Here is a 16,452-nt window from a genome sequence, read left to right on the forward strand (position 1 = left end):
AAAACTGATGACAGGTCTGAGACGTTTCCTTCCAGAAACATGAAAAGTCAATTTGTAACTGAGCTCTGAACTGAACAGAGAGCTGAGCCCTCAGTGGAGAAACATTTCTAAAGTTAGAAACAGTGCTTGCCAGGATTTAATGTCTTAAAATAGATTTTGTGGTAGATAACAAAAAAACAAAACAATGGAATCCAAATGGGATTTTCTGGACAAGGTTGAACATAAATCTCCACCAGCCTCTGCGCGTAATGGGTCTTAAGCTTCTAATAAGTGGATTTACACACGCAGTTTATGTACATATTTTGTCGAGATGAGGCAAAAAAAAAAAAAGAAAAGAAATCCTCACACGGTTTCAGTCATTATGCAAAGTTGAGTTGGAGATTAATTTTATGCATATTAACTTTCCACTTAGCGTTGCTTTAATCATCCGTGTTGATGCAACGTCTCCAGGAGAGATGCGTTTCTGTGCTGCTGCTGCTGCTGCTTGGAGGGTGAATTTAGCTCAAGCAGCCAACAGACGAGTGCTTACAAGCCTCCATGTGTACCTTAGGAAGCGCTGCTCTGTTGACTCATTCGTGTGTGTGTGTGTGTGAGTGTGTGTGTGTTACCAAGAGGAGGAGGCGGAGCTGCTGTGTCTAAAAGGTGTGTCCTCTCCCCCCCCAGACTTTCATGCTGAGACTTTCCTGCACATGTTTGCTGAGTTCAGGCGGCGCCACAATTAACCCATTCCCAGCTTCCAGATTAGCTACTGCTTCCAGGTACGACCAGATCCATCCATCCATCCTTGTCCCTAGTGGGGTCAGGAGGTGCTGGTGTCTACCTCCAGCTAACGTTCCGGGCAGGAGAATTTAGAGAGACCAATTAACCTGTGTGTTCTCCCTGTGCAGAAAAACCCCAGCCCGGGAATCGAACCCAGGACCTTCTTGCTGCAAGGCAACAGCTCTACCAACTGCACCACTGTGTAGCCCACGACCAGACGTAATGTTGTGATAACGTGTCAAAAAGTGACACAGCGGACTGAACAGTGCAAGGTTTTGTCATTCCAGAAGATTCCCAGTAAGCAGGATTGTGGAGGAAAACATAAAAGTCCCGACTGTTTTGGGAAAACAATAAAGCATCACTGAAAGTCAAAAGTATAACAGCAAAGCTAAGAACTAAACGTTTAAAATATCAGGAAAAAGTCTACAATTTTAAGAAAACGACTAAATGAGTATTGCTGTATAAAAACTCAACGCTTTGTAAGAGTTTTATTGAATAGAAATTTCATTAAAATTCACAAGAGAATTTTAGTTAAATAAACAGCAGCTCAATACTCATGGATAATCTAATTTATGTGTGCATTGTTGTTTTGAACATCCCATTTCTGCTTATTGTGGTTCTGACTTTTATGAACTATTATTCCATCTGATCAAACTAATAAACTGCTGAGCAACTTGAGTTCAGTAACAACATCTGCTTTCCATAAACTCTATTAATTTGGGGAATTCTGCTAAGTTGTAGGTTGTTAAAGATATTATTCCATGGCGCCTGGTATAAAATGTCTTATGGCAAACTCTTTCATGAGTTGGATATGAAACAAATAAACCTGCAAAAACATAAAATGGCAAAAAAAATTCCTGTCGTTAAAGCACAGCAAAAAGGAGGGAAAATTTTTAAGAAAACCTAAAATGGGACAAAAGTAAATGCTGCAATTTCAGAGCAACGTGTGTAAAACAAGAAGAGGCAATAAAAAGTGGAACGTTTCCAAAGAAACATCAGCAAAACCAAAAATATGCAGCAAAAGAACAAAACATACTAAATGTGTTTGACAACAAAATTAAAACGTCACAATTTTGGGGGGAAGAGACCTAGCAAAAGAAATAACATTTCTTTGAAAAGTAAATTGTTTGTAAACCAAAACAAAACAAAAAAAAAATAATCTAATTTTGATATTTCAAGAAACACAACGGCTTTACAAAAACAGATGGACATTTATTGTGTCATTTATTATCATGAAAATTGTCTGTAATTCCAATTTATGTTTAAAACCCAGAAAACTGGCTGTATTGTTGCGATGACTATCACTATTTTCTCCACTATTTGCTCCAGGAGAGCATCATTAAATATTAATACGTTCAAACATGTGAACAAATGCAGCTGCTGTTTGAATTTTAGTGATAAAAGTCACGTCTTCCTGTAGCCAGTGTCTTTCAACTGGGAATGATTCTGTGCTGGTGCCATGCAGACACAACACATTTACCTAAAGAGACAAAAACAAGTACGAAATCGGTTGTTTTTTGTTTTTTTTAATCATGATCATAACAGTGCCAGGAAATATTGTGATAAGATTTTTAAGTCCATAGCACAACTTAACTAGGCTTTAAAAAATAGCTTTAGTTTGTGTGTTCATCTCTTTCACATTTTATTGCTTTATGTTTATCTTCTGTAAAGACCATAGGGTACTGTGTTAAATTAACAGATATGTTTTTCCAGCATTAATACAGAGGGTGGAGCTAGGGTTGATTATTTTAGTCAGCATTGAGCTTTTTAAATCGGGATTACTCCATAGATTTGGAAACAAATGACATTTAAGACGCTGCCAAGCAACACGTTTAATTTTTGCGTTTCTTCTTTTTTTTTTTGCAGTTTGCAACGTTGTTTTTGTGGTCAAACTTAAACTGAAACACAAATGTGGTTGTTTGGCAACCCAAACCCAGATCCGGTTGGAGATGAAGCATCGTCCTCTGCAGTAAATGATTGAAACCTGAAGGTCTAACTCAAATCTGGACTCTTTTCTTCTTCTTCTTCACAGAATAGAGCCTCAAAGGGCCTTGAGATAAAAATATACGAAGGCATGCGTGTGTGTGTGTGTGTGTGTGTATGTGAGGTCATTCTCTGCTCTCATCTCTGTGACACTGACCTGACTGCTCGCCCTCACACACACACACACACACACACACACACACACACACACACACACACACACACCTCTCTCCTGACGTCTGCGCTCATCACTCTTTCCCTCCATACGCAAAGTCAGACTTTTCATTAAACTCGAATTACGTTCCCCCAGTTATTTATTCTCCTTATTAGCCATGATCTCATCCCCTCTCAGGTCCTAATTATCACATTAATAATGGAAAGATGTGTGATCAATTAGTCAGAGGAGAAAGGGAAAATATGGGTCGAGGAGAGAGGATCTGGGGGGAAGGAGATGGAGTGAAGACGGGGAGCCGAGGCAGGTTAGCGTTTCATGTGATAAATGCCACTCAGATAATTTTACCACAGGATCATTTAACACGCATCGCCGCGTTTCCCCACCTACCCACTCCCTCTCTCTCTGTTTGTTATCCAATCTCTGTGTTAACCGCCTGCCGAGCTGATCAGATGGGTAAACTCCTAGCGATAAGCTGATCTAATCACACCCCAATTACCGCACTATTACGCCCAGTCTGACCGGGACCAGCGCCTCCCACACCGGCACAAACAGACGAGGAGGAAATGGGAGTCCAGGTAATGGAGTGCGGAGTCTGACACGTTCATATCACCTGATGGATCACGCCTCCACCCGGTCCCCATACGGGCAGGCAGGCAGGCGCACAGGTCACGGTGCGCTAACGCTGCGGCTGCTACTGCCGATGAAAGAGGAAACCAGTTTTATCTGGAAGGGTCGGTAATTGAAACTCAACAGCAGCTTTATTAGTTTTCTGGTTGTTATAAAGGAGCTAATGTGGTCAGCGCCGGTTCGGCGGTGACCTCAGCAGAACGGGTCTTGATGGTGTGAGTGTGTGTGTGGGAGTGTTTCATCGCAAGTAATCAGTGCTCAGCTTTCACGGGCGCATATGGAGGCTCACACTGCAACTGTGCAGAAACGGCGTTATGGAAAAATATGTTCAACACTCTACCTTAGCCTCGAACATTTTTATGTGTTTTATTCATAGCTACATTTCTGAAAGCAATGGTTGTCGACTCCCTTATGTTGGTTTTGAATGAGGGTCTAACAAACACATGTTTAAGATTTTTATGACCTTTTCAAGAGAACTATGAATGAAATTTGACACCTGAATCAAGGCAGAAATGCACAAGAGAAACAGCCATAACTGCTGTTTTTGCCCTTTTAAAAAAATTATGTATACACAGAATGAATGTAGCGTTGTTATGGGTTGGCAACATAAAATAAATAGTAGCAAGGACAAACGTCGTCCAACCAACTGGTGTTAAATTTGCACTTAAACCATGACAGTCGCAAAAAAGCTAGCTAGCTAGCTTTCCTCCTCCTTCTGTTTTCACTGCGGGAACCAGAACCAATGGGTGCTGCTAATTTAGCTGCTAATATACCTGTCAGTTAATTAATTTATTTAAAATGGGACAATGTACAACATTAAACCACATAAGGAGAAATGCAGTGCACCAGGTTATAGCTACAAATGCTAATTTCCACCTTAAGTGCCCAGATGAAAATTAGCTAGCAAGCCTAACCAAAGCTAGTTAGAAAGGGTATTTTAGCACCTGGTTAGCTTCAACCACCGTGAGTCACAGTAGCAGCTATGATAAATAACTTATTTTAAAGGTTTAGTGATAAAAAGATAAACTTACAAGTCTTTCAACGACAAAAAATAAGCATGGAAAAGGAAAAATACAGCACTGGTGTATGGAGAAGGTCGCTAAGTGACAAAAGAGGCAGAAACTCTAATCAGCTGTGATAAGGGGGACAGCAGAGAGACTGGAAATAATCTCTGAAATATAAATTCAAGAAACAGAGCAAAAGAGGATACCTAGAAACTAAACATAAAATGAAATAATATGGCAAAATCTTCGAAACAATATTAAACAGAGAAATGAACAGAATATGGCAAGACCAGTAGAACACAATTAACCCAAACAAGACAATCAAACACACACAATAATCAAAACACAGAGAATATGAAATTAGTACCACAATAGATGGAGACAAGCATAAAAACCACCAGTAAGCGGATGAGGACAACATGAACTGATTATTACAGATTCCTAAGAACAAGGTTTGTTATTTAAGAAAACTTTACTGAAAACAAATCGAATTCTCGTGTGGTCTGATAACATATTCCTTCCCGTCCTCTGGACACGTAACAAATGGCTTGTGTGTATATTTCTTTTCTTCCTTTCTTTTTTTTTCCCAATTTTGCTGAAATTAGAAAAACCAAATGTCACATGTTTGCTGTGCTAAAGTATAGATAATTAAGAGTTAAATGTTGGTTTATTTTTTTATATTTAAACATTTGTATTTTTTCAATTAACGTTACGGCTCCATATTTTAGCTCCTCACTGGAGCTTTTATCCCTCCTTGTGATTTTTCCGGTGTCATTAGATCCAAAGCAGGGATGGAAGCCGGATTCTGCATCGCATCTCTCTCACGCCTACCGGCGAGGCGCTCTTTGATGTGGAGCAAAGTGTTGCTCCTCTGATCTCGGTTCCAGGTGGGGTGGTAAACACACGCCTGATTAAAAAAAAAATAACAACAACAAAAAAAACGCCTCATTCAGCTCCAAACGCTGCTCCTGAAGCATGTCGGAGGCGTTCAGCAGTCGACCTCTCCGGAGCTAACCCTCCTCCCCGCTTCGTCTAAATTTAACAGCGTGAGACAATACGCGCAGTCCGGGTTTCTGGACAAGGTCCTAAGAGAGAGGGGATAATGAACGACGATCCGGAATAGATTGAAAACGAATCCCGGCTATATTTGCAGGCGGAATGCCCTCGCAGATGACACGGGAGAATTGCTTGCTGCAGGACATTGTAATCTCTCCATCATTTTGTCTCCCTCCCTGCCTCCCTGCCACGCCGCTATCGCGCCGTTTGGTCCAGCTTGTAATCATCCCCTCAGGACAGCTTCGCCCTCCTCTCACCAAAAACTGATGTCTCCTTCACAGGCTGATGCCAGCTTTATGGAAAGATAAAAGAAGTTTGAGCAAAGATGGGAATTTAATCTTTGGAAGGCGAGAGGAAAAATATTAACCCTCAGGGGACTCCTATCTCAAATTTGTTAAGACTCATAATTAACAAAACAAGCGAGGAAGAAACAGATGTGTGTATCTGCCCAGGCTAAAAGTATGCAACGTGTAACAGTTTTTTTTTTTTTACATATTTGTTAATCACTTTGTTGTGACAGCGTAATCTAAGACCAATAATCCGTGTAAAAATCAAGCTCATCTGTGTTTTCCCAGTGCTACCACAGAAACAGCTCAGTCAGAAACAACCAATCAGAGTCAAGAGGAGGGTCTTAGTGCTGTCAATCAAGCTTCTGTGAGCGTAGCTCACACCCTTCCCTTTCGCTCTCTGCTACGCTGCAGCTTCTTCCCGACAGCAGGACCTGTTAATAATGCTAAGGCTAGTTAGCATAGTGGTGGATAAACAGTTTTTCTTTAACAGTAAGTCGTTTCTCCGCCATTAACACATTTAGCAGCGCGTACGCAAGGCTGGTAGACAGCACTAAGAGTAGGGTTGCTGACAGTCCCGTATTTTTAGTCATTATAGTATCTTAGGGAGGAGGTGGAGGATCTAGATTTTCTTTCATAGATTATGTGTCTCACACCATACTGTCACAACATGGTGACAGTTTTAATGTGTAAAAAACTGATTTAATAAATAAATAAAAGTTACATTGTGCAGCTTTAATGGGAAAAAGTGTGCAACTGGAGCCACACAACAGGGAGCGAGTGAAAAAGTGCTCAAAGCAATCACAGTTCTGCAGGGTGCAGGAGATGTGCTGGAGGCGGGAGGCAGAAACGGAAACAGCAGTTAACTGCGCGAGGAGAAGGGGACAGCACGCCTGACATTTATAACATCCCATAGAGCCAAAGTCAAGATTTACACTCACACTCAGCTGGAGGAGAAGGAGAGGGGAGGAGAAAGCCCTTCAGCTTGGGGAAAACTTACCCTTCAAGTCACCTACGCGCTCCGAGACGTGAAATCAACCCGCCGGATCAAGGATCTGCTCTTGAGCCGATACACTTTAAAAGCACCGGGCTCTGTGGATTTCCCAGCAGATGCGCTCAGAAATAAATGCCATTATTAATCCGTACCTGTCTGTCATCTCCTGCCCGTTCCAGCAGAGGGAGTTGTTCGCCGCGGCGGGCTCCCGGCTGCACAGTGCCTCCCCGAGGCCGCTGTAGAAGGAGCTGAAGCTTTTCAGGTTGGTGATGAACTCCCTGAGGTGAAACGGAGAGACAAAGAATAAAACTGTCACTGAGGAAGAGATAAAGAGAGAGAATTCAGCTTAATAAGACTCAGAGCAAGTTGATTAGATCCACCACGATGCCCCCCCATGAGACGCAGAGATTAAAAGAGGCCGGAATAGGCGGTTGTCTTTGCTCCTTAATTGACATTAATCTGACCATTTGGAGACCGAAGCCTGCAGTCCTGCTGGGCAATTGCTATCCTAAAAAGAATCTTAAGAGTGTGGCATGCTTTTATTTTCAGCCATTACTCTGATCCCCTAACAAGGGGATTGGAGATAAATTCTTACTTCACATTAAAGAGCTACTTTGTGTTGCTTTGTCTCATAAACGCTCATTAAACTCTGACAAAATATAAAACACTACAAAACAGACAAATTCTTCCATCCAATTAAAGTATATGAAATTATTAGATTTTTAGCAAATTTGTTCAGAGCACAACCAGAAAATTCACCTTCCAGTTCTTTGGTGTCCCGCCCCTTTCTTCTTACACCACCCTGTGCATCTGCCCATATCTAAACCGGTCACTATTTCCAGCAATTTCCTCACCTGCGGAGTCCAGCCAGCGTCTCATCGGAGTCTGAGGGCTTTGTGTCCCGGGTCGCAGATGCAGCGGGAGGCTGATGGAGAGGTGGGGCCTCCACGGAGCGGGAGGCCCGCTTCGTAGGGTGTCCACACATGCCGCTCACCTGCGGCGCAGAGAGGAGGAGAAACCGACACTGAGTGAGCGAATTAACTCCCCTCTTCGCCCCTCCAGCTTCAACCTGTTTATTTCATCTCCTATAAGAAGGAATGTTTTAGAAAACAAGAACCTGTCAGCAGCCAAACTGGCGGCGCTTCTTCTTCTTCTTCTTCTTTTTTTTTCCCCCCACTGAGCCCCTCTGCAAATTGTCATCTGTTTTCTGTGTTTATTTTTGGTAAGGATGAAAGCAGTGGGGGTGAAAATGTGGGGGGATGAGGGAGGTATTGGATTTGCATAACAAACAATTCACTGGATCCTCAGCCAGCCGCCTTGTTCAAATTTGTAATCATAACTCTCCCAAAAAAAAAAAAAAAAAAAAAAACACGAGTAGGAAACCGAGGCCTCTGGTTCGTCCTGTCTGTCCACGAACCGCGGCTGCCATTGTGTCGTCCATGTGGGATGACATTACAATAACAAATAAGAAGTCCCTCTCTGTCTCCCGGAGATAATGGAGCTGGCACATTCTTTTCAGGTGTAATAAAAATGCAAATGGCTGCTGATGTTTGGCTTGTGATTTAATGATTTGGCGGATCCTTAATTTCCCCCGGGGATGCCGGCCGAGGCTTAATTCTGCCATGTAATGTTAACAGCTAATTGTGCCCGGCTTCCCTTAAAGTGAGCTGCCTGGAGAGACAACAGCTGAATACCAATGGGTCCGGACGGAGCAGCACCGTAAGTCTTCATTTGGTTGTAGCAAAGGGCCACAAGTTCTCTCACACACACAAAATTGTGTTTTAAAGACTTGTGGGGACTTTACATTGATTTCCATTCATTTTACCCAGTCCAACCCTAACACTAACCATCGCACACCAAGCCCCTAACCCAAAAACAGCATTTCTCCTCACAAGGACCAAGAAAATGTCCCCACAAAGAGCAATGGTCCCCACAACCCACAATGTAGACAAAGATATTTCCCCTCAAGGATATAAAAACCAGGCTCTCTCTCTCTCACACACACGCACACACACAAACGTATGGACACGGTCGTGCGCAAAGACATGCATGTTTTACAGCTTAAACAAAACTCCTTTCATCTATTATTCACTTGAGTAATGCACCTGAACCCATTAACATGACACAGTGCTACATCATACACACTCACACACACAAACACACACGTTATTTAAGCATTTTTATTCAACAAATGCTGACAAGCTAAAGCGCTTATTGCCAAGAACACAGATTTATCAGGGTTAATCTATTCAGAGCTGCCACAGCACACGCACACACACTCCACCCTAACAAACACCAGGTCATCGCCATGGCGACTTCCCTTCACCTCAGAGCTGGCACCTAACCATAACGAGGAACACTGAATGCAGATTATGTTCCGTTCGGATAGATCTGAGGTGCCCATGAGGTCGACTTGTCCTGACAGCATCCGGGTTTACTCCGAGAGAGAAATGACAGAAATGAGCGCATACATGTGGTATGTTGCCAGGAGTATTACGATATCACTCCATATCGGTGAAGTGTTACAATCATTTGGATGTTTGAAAATCGAGCAGCTGCACATCCAAACAGCTTCAGCAGACATCGCTGACCGTCTGCAAAAGTTAAAGCGACAGAACAGGATTGGACGAAATTCAATCAAATCTTGCATGTTTAGTTTATTGTTGAGCAGATAAAAAAATTGCACACTACATTGTCCTTGTCCCTAGTGGGGTCCGGAGGTGCTGGTGCCTATCTCCAGCTAACGTTCCGGGTGAGAGGAACATTAGCTGTCAAGCCAACACAGAGTCAGACGGGACAAACAACCATGCACACACACTCACGTGAGAAAAATTTAGAGAGCCCAATTAACCTGACAGTCATGTTTTTGGACTGTGGGAGGAAGCCAGAGAACCCGAAGAGAACCCACCATGCACGGGAAGACCATGCAAACTCCATGCAGAAAGATCCCGGGCCGGGAATCGAACCCAGGACCTTCTTGCTGCAAAGCAACAGGGTATTCAATTAAAGTTTTACTCAATTAAAGTAAAATTTTGGCACAAGCAAAGTGCTTTCCACATGGTCCTTCTGGTAAATAGTTCATAAACAACGTCCCCAGCTGCAACGCAGAGTTCGCTGCCACTGGACTGCAATTTTTCTCTTTTTTTCCCTACAATATAAAATAAGAAATAAAATAGTTTTTTTTTTTTATTATGTACGTTTTTTTTTATTGGATCTTTTTCCATCAAATAAAAATAGATGGAGAACATCTTTTTCCATCTGCATGACCCTTTTCCAAAGGGTCATGCAGCTCTAAGCTAATCATATTAGTAGAATGGATGGTAAAAATGTACTAATTTCTGGATTACAAAGGGTCTGCTCTGGAGTAACGCATCACTTCTCCAATGAACAAGTCTGGGTTTGGCAGCTGCTAACAGAAGGCTAATTTCCTGACTGCAAGAGTAAAGTTTGGTGGAGGGATATTCAGGTGTGGTGTTGTTGCCCCCTTAGTTCTGGTGACAGGATCTCTTGGCGCAGCAGGAAATGCGCTCATATATTTTGGTTCGTTTCATACTCCCAACTTTGGGAGCGGCTCTCTGTAGTTGCTACATGACTGTACACCAGAGCACATAACAAAGTCCATGAGGACACGGATGAGCAAGTTTGATGTGAGAGGACTTGACTGGCCTGCTGTCCTCAACCTGACAGAGCACCTCTGGGATGAATTAGAGCAGACACGGCGAGCTAGGGCTTCTTTCCCAACGCTCTCCTGGAAAATCAGTCAAATATTCTCATAAACATGGCTTCAGACTTCACGGACAGCCTTCCCAGGACAGCAGCAACTGTTGTAGCCACAAAGGATATTGGGCCAACTCCATGTTAAAGCCTTGAGCATTATGTGTTTTCCAGGCACATATTGCAATTTTATAACACAATCGAGAAGCTATGTTACCTCCAGTTGTCATAAAATTGTTTTATATATATATATATATCAATTATGATTTAAAAGACATTTTACTTCTGATCACCTATAAATGGGGCATCCGTCTCTTTAAGAAGCTCCTGCTGTTATTGAAATTCCGCCTTCAGGAGGTCATCACAACATGACTCCTCTATCAACCTTTTAACAAAAATTTTTTACCAGTGTTGCACTGAGAAGTAGCTCCTATGATGAGCTCAGCTGATGCTCAGTTCCACCAGGTGTTTGCTAATTGCTGCGGGCTAGTCTGAAGGAGCTGAATGGGACTCCGTCTCTGTGAGACAGAACCTTGGTAGCTCAGAGGAGAAGCTTCAACCTTGAAGGCGGGGCTAAGTCCACCCAGGGGTTTTGCACAGCTTAATGGTTGCCATGGAGATTAAAGGATTTCTCAAATATGCATGAAAGAATCAAAACAACACTCCAGGTTTGTTTTTCAGGAGGGAATAACATTCTAACATGGTGTAAAGCTTTAAAAAAATCAACACTACATGATACTGCCACTTTAAGAATGGGATGCCATCAAAGTTCAGGTGAACGTTTCTTAATGCTTAGAGCAATGTAGTTTGTTGAGACCTGAACTCAGATCCGAGTACAATTTGCTGTGACACAAAGTAAACAGGTGTTCATATGTATTTGTAAGATGTTTTGTCTTTGTTTTTTTTTTCTCCTTTTGTAATGCGTTACAAAAGAGGCTACCATCTTCCAAACGTCCACAACAAACATAATAAACAGTTTGAATATTATCTGAATTGTTTGCCCTATTTCATTATTGGTGTTCAGAGTGCATGAGGGTCATAAAAAAAAAACTATAACAACTTATTTCCTTACTGATTCACAGCATTAATGACCTAAGCTAAAATACATCTGGCCCGATGTTCCGTCTACATAAAAAAAAAAAAGTTAATTATTAAGCCAGACATAGCCATGATTGCTTTACTGTGCAGCTCAGAGAGTTCAATCACTTGTCATTCAGTCTAAGATGAGAGAAAATCAGACAAGATTGATGAGGGAAAAAGAGTGTTGGAAAAATGCTAATTACACATTTATGCTCATCAAACAATGCAGTGACAATATATAAAATGTTCCCGCTACCGAAAAGCTAAGAAACTTCAGTCACTTACCTGTAAAGCATGAGGGACAACATTAGAAGTAATGACATCATGTCTCTGATTTAAGCTAAATAATCACTCCTTCAGAGCAAACCAAACTATTCTTACACATCAGACTTATCTAAATAACAAATCCCAATTTAACTACAGATCCACGATTTATCAGTATTAACATCGGTATCAATGTTTTTTTAAACATTGATAAAGTCAATATTAAAACGGATATTTATTTCCATCTTGTTGCCGTTTGTTTCTGGAGTGGAGGAGGTTGGTCATGTGACAGTGATACTCGTGCAGCGAAGGATTGTGGGTAGTTTAACTGAAGAAGACAAGTAGTGGTGAAGTCACTGGTGTGGTCGTTCTTTTCAAGATGTCAAAGGGCAGCAAAATATAAGCAATGCATCGGTAAATATTGGTTATTGGTACCGCCAACCTCTGCTGTCCAATGCATTAAATAAAACCGACATCTCTGATCACCAACAATCTAAACCGCTTTCATGGAAAAGATACAAGGTGACTCTCTGTCCGTTTCTGCCAGCTCATTTCCTCCCCTCACATCTTCCTCTCATGTAACTCTTTCATCCTTGTGGGGCCCGCAGCGAGCGCCGCCGCTCCCGCAGGCCATGATTAATGCGATCGGAGCTGTGCTCGCCTTTTTGTTTACGCATTCCCAGGAAGCCGTAGGGGACTTGTGGCACAAGCAGGGGAGGGCCCAGAGGGAAGCGGGGACTGATTCAGCACACAGACTCTGCCCTGCCCGATTGTTTCCAGATTCTTCCAGGAAGGGGGGGAGGCTCATTAGCCAAGTATGATCATCACCCAGGCCTGGACCGACACAACCAACAGGAGAGTCCGAGATAAAGCCTGGCTCAGCAGGGAGAAGTGGAAAATGTCTGCGCCTCTGTCTGTCCCAAGCAGTCCACCTCGCCGACACACACCATCACACACATGTTCTGCTGAGCGTCTGCTCCTCAGTGTCTGTGTGGCACTTTGCTCTTGCAAACACGCCGTAAAGATAATCTCTAAACAAATCAATGGGAATGCCCGTGGGCCAGGAACAAATTTATGATGAGGCTTTTACATTGTCCTTGATCATGAGGATTTACAGCAACTACAAAAAGAGAAGAGAGACTTGGTGAAGCTGGAGAATATCCGATGAGGATCCAGCCAGTCCTCCTTCACCTCCTCCCTCTTCTTCTTCTGCTTCCAAATAGACTCTCGTCATCAGCGGTAAAATTGACAACTGGTGAAATTCATGTATTATTTCCACTGAAGACCTTTCAAAGTCTCAAATGAAGAGAAAAGGATGGGGGGAAATTGTCTTAAAGTGAGTGAAAAGTCAAACGATATCCAGCTGTCACAGTTATCTCCAGAGGAAAAGAGCTCTGGCTGTGTTGAAAATTAAATATTGTTCTCATACTGTTTCATACTGATAGACAAAAGAAAGAAAAGAAGTTGCACTGTAAAGAAAAAGTTTCATTTAAAATCTTCCCAACTCCAAACTCAAATTTGGGTCTCTGTTATGCAATTATTATTAACTATTTCCTCTCAATAGGAATCACACTGTACGGATATTAGAGTCAGATGCTAGCTAGCATTAGCTTTCACTTGGTTGGTATCAAGGTGCATCGAGGTCTCCAGTTATTCTAGTTTTACATTCTGGGGGAAAAAAATCTAGTCTCACCAGAGTTATGGAGCATAGAGTAACACGGTTCTGCACCTCCGCCCAAAGAAATCCAGTCTGACCCGGAACAAACCTATAGATATCATCTCCAAGTCCAAGCCCAAAGTAAACCTGACATATTATATTTAATAATATTTTACTGCTTTTGTTTTTTGACCACAATTTACACAGCTGTGTAACTTCTGCGGTTTTTAGCATTTCTTGTAACAGCAGAGTGAGTCAGGTGCAAATCGTCTGGGATGTGACTGATAGGAGCTGCGTGCACATTGTGCTGTGCACTGCAGTTTTACAATCCAATTAACTTCTGCACATTAAAGTCTTCATGTCCTCAACAGGGTAAACTAACTACTCCTCTATTTAGACTACAACAAGCAGATCGTCACAACTTTATATCACGCATTCTTGTTTGGCTTTTTTCTCTGTTTGATGGACTGAAAACTTATTAAACTCGCTACTGAAGCCCGACACCGACCCGACCATCAAGCACGTCGTTTTTCAGGAACTTCAGGTCGGGTTCGGCTCAGGCCATAAATCTAAACGCTCTGAGGATTGGCCTCTGGTGCTCCAACACAAGGAGCTGAAGAGTCGCCCACACTTCCCCAGGAAGGGGTTTATGGTGAGAGCAAAAAGTCCAGCCTGGCCACCGGCCACTGATGGCTGTGAGGCGTTATAAAACGCTGCCATCCTCGGCGGCGAGGCAGTGGTCTACATAGAAGGTGCGAGAACCGAGGAGAGAGAGGAGTTGTATAATCAGAACAACGTCCAGGAGAAGCGATCGTCAGACTCACACCCAAGAAAAGGGCAAACGCAGTACCACCTCAGAGTGGAGCGCATTTCTCTCCACGTTTTCTACTTCATGACTGTTCCTGAGTTCATTCTTTGTCTGGATTGTTCTGGTCATTTTTGGACAAGTTCTAGGCACAAATGCAATCAGGACATGGCCAGGCTGCACGACAGAGTTTCACTTGAGGAACCTGAAAGAAAAAATACGGCTACTAGCAGCCAGTTCCCGTAGCCGTGTGTCATGTTAGCCAACTACTGTATCCTTGTCTCACGTTTGTCAAAAGTTGTACCATTTAAGAGATTTCCACTCCATGATTAGCAAAAGGTGAACACAAAAACACACACACACACACACAGTACTCTATTTTAAGATATTCTTTTGGAAAATAGCTGAGCTACACACAGGAAGCCCGTGGTAACTCCGGAGGAACCCCCGGGTACAAAATCCCTCAAGCTAAAGTCTTTCTGAAGGAGAATTAAACACAGTGCAGGGACTCGACGAAAAGAGCCATCGAAGGTACACGGAGCACGACACTGATTTACACAAGCACAATTGCAGCTAATGCTGCGATCAATATTTTCAAGCAAATTTAGAAGAATGAACAGCTGAACGGTGTTGAGAGACGTTACACTAACGTGGAAGACGAGCTTTGTGTTGTAGAAACAATGTGGAAATGCTGGCTGGACGTGTAAAGAGAGTGTTGCGTTGTGCTATGGAGGTATTTAAGCAACTACTCAAGACGTACACCAGGAAGGTAACCTGGTCTACTAGGTCCTATTGAAAATATGTAGATTTACCACAAACCTGACCCAAAAAACACACCTTCAAAGGAAATCCAGCTAAATACTAATAAAATTCAAATGTATAATTTGAAGCAAAGTGATAAAAGTTTTGTTATTCTGGAAATTGAACAAATAAAAATCGCTTTTTTTGTCATCCCAATTTACCTAAAACGTGAAAAGCTTTGTCGGATTTCACGTCAGAAAGTGAGGAAAATGACTGTCTTTTTACACCTTGTACGTAAACGTCTGGTTTTGAACAATATCACAGAGAATAGAGAGAGACATTCTGGGCTCGGTCTCTGTGCCGAGCAGTAAAAATCTTTTAAAAATGGCTTTAAAAAGCACAAAGTTTCAAGCTTAATCACGTTTCCAGCATTCAAACCAGCGATCAGAAGTTAATAAGCTTAATGGCTGAATGGATGTTCATTAACTTTTAAGCATTTTGCCATCGTTTCTAGAGCAACATCTATAAAACTAATTGGTTTTTGACGAGTCCTTCTTTTTTATTCCTTCCTGTTTGTGTTTTAGCAGCTGGAAGGCCAATTATTCATCTTTTATCAGACGAGCAAACTGCCTGTTTGTCAACATCAAGCGAACCACTTAGCTTTCAATTATTGTCAACAAAACAGCAAACAGTTCCTTCGGGGAGTTTCGAACAGCACGGCCCGCCTTCTGAAAAACTGGGTTAAACATGACTTCATTGTGTCTGAACAATAAAAACAAACTCAACTTGACGAATAATAACTTTGATGATCTTTTGCTGTTCCGCCGGTGTTTACATTTCAGGGCTGAGTGCCACGTTAGAGCTGAGTAATCAGATAATAAAACCGCAATACATGATTAATTGGTGCTCTTTGAAGCAACAAGTTGGCTGTAATTTGAACCCGTGAGATCAAAAGCAAAAGAAAAAATATATATACATGTATATTGCTGATTGAAAGTGTATTATTATTTCTTATTGAGAGAGAAACTCAAGGAGGTATTTGATATTTAACTTGGAAAAAAAATTGTATAAGTATTCTTACGCTTTTGAACTTTTTTTTTTCTCCTGTATTTTGCAACCACAAAGTTCACACAACACAGGAGTCGAGAAGGTTAAAGCAGGGTTAGGTTATTAAAACAACAGCCCAACCTGAGAGAATCTTAATGAGCGTCGTTCAGTCCTATCGACTGAAAAGTGCGGCAAACACATAAATCTATGGAGCTGTGAAGGGACAGGGTTCACAGGGAGACGATAAATCAGAGAAGCA

At 42.1% G+C, this 16,452-nt stretch overlaps 1 protein-coding gene across 1 annotated transcript in view; it reads right to left on the reverse strand.

The window, feature by feature from the left end:
* Positions 1–16,452, reverse strand: part of gpc3 (glypican 3) — a 147,561-nt gene that overhangs the window by 44,296 nt on the left and 86,813 nt on the right. Inside the window, exons 4-5 of the mRNA XM_044127787.1 lie at positions 7,740–7,879; positions 7,038–7,163 (exon numbers count right to left, since the gene is read on the reverse strand). Coding sequence (XP_043983722.1) covers positions 7,038–7,163; positions 7,740–7,879 — 266 coding nt within the window. The remainder of the gene's footprint in view (positions 1–7,037; positions 7,164–7,739; positions 7,880–16,452) is intronic.

The sequence above is a fragment of the Gambusia affinis genome, linkage group LG09 (assembly GCF_019740435.1).
Source record: "Gambusia affinis linkage group LG09, SWU_Gaff_1.0, whole genome shotgun sequence".
NCBI classification, from domain to species: Eukaryota; Metazoa; Chordata; class Actinopteri; order Cyprinodontiformes; family Poeciliidae; genus Gambusia; species Gambusia affinis.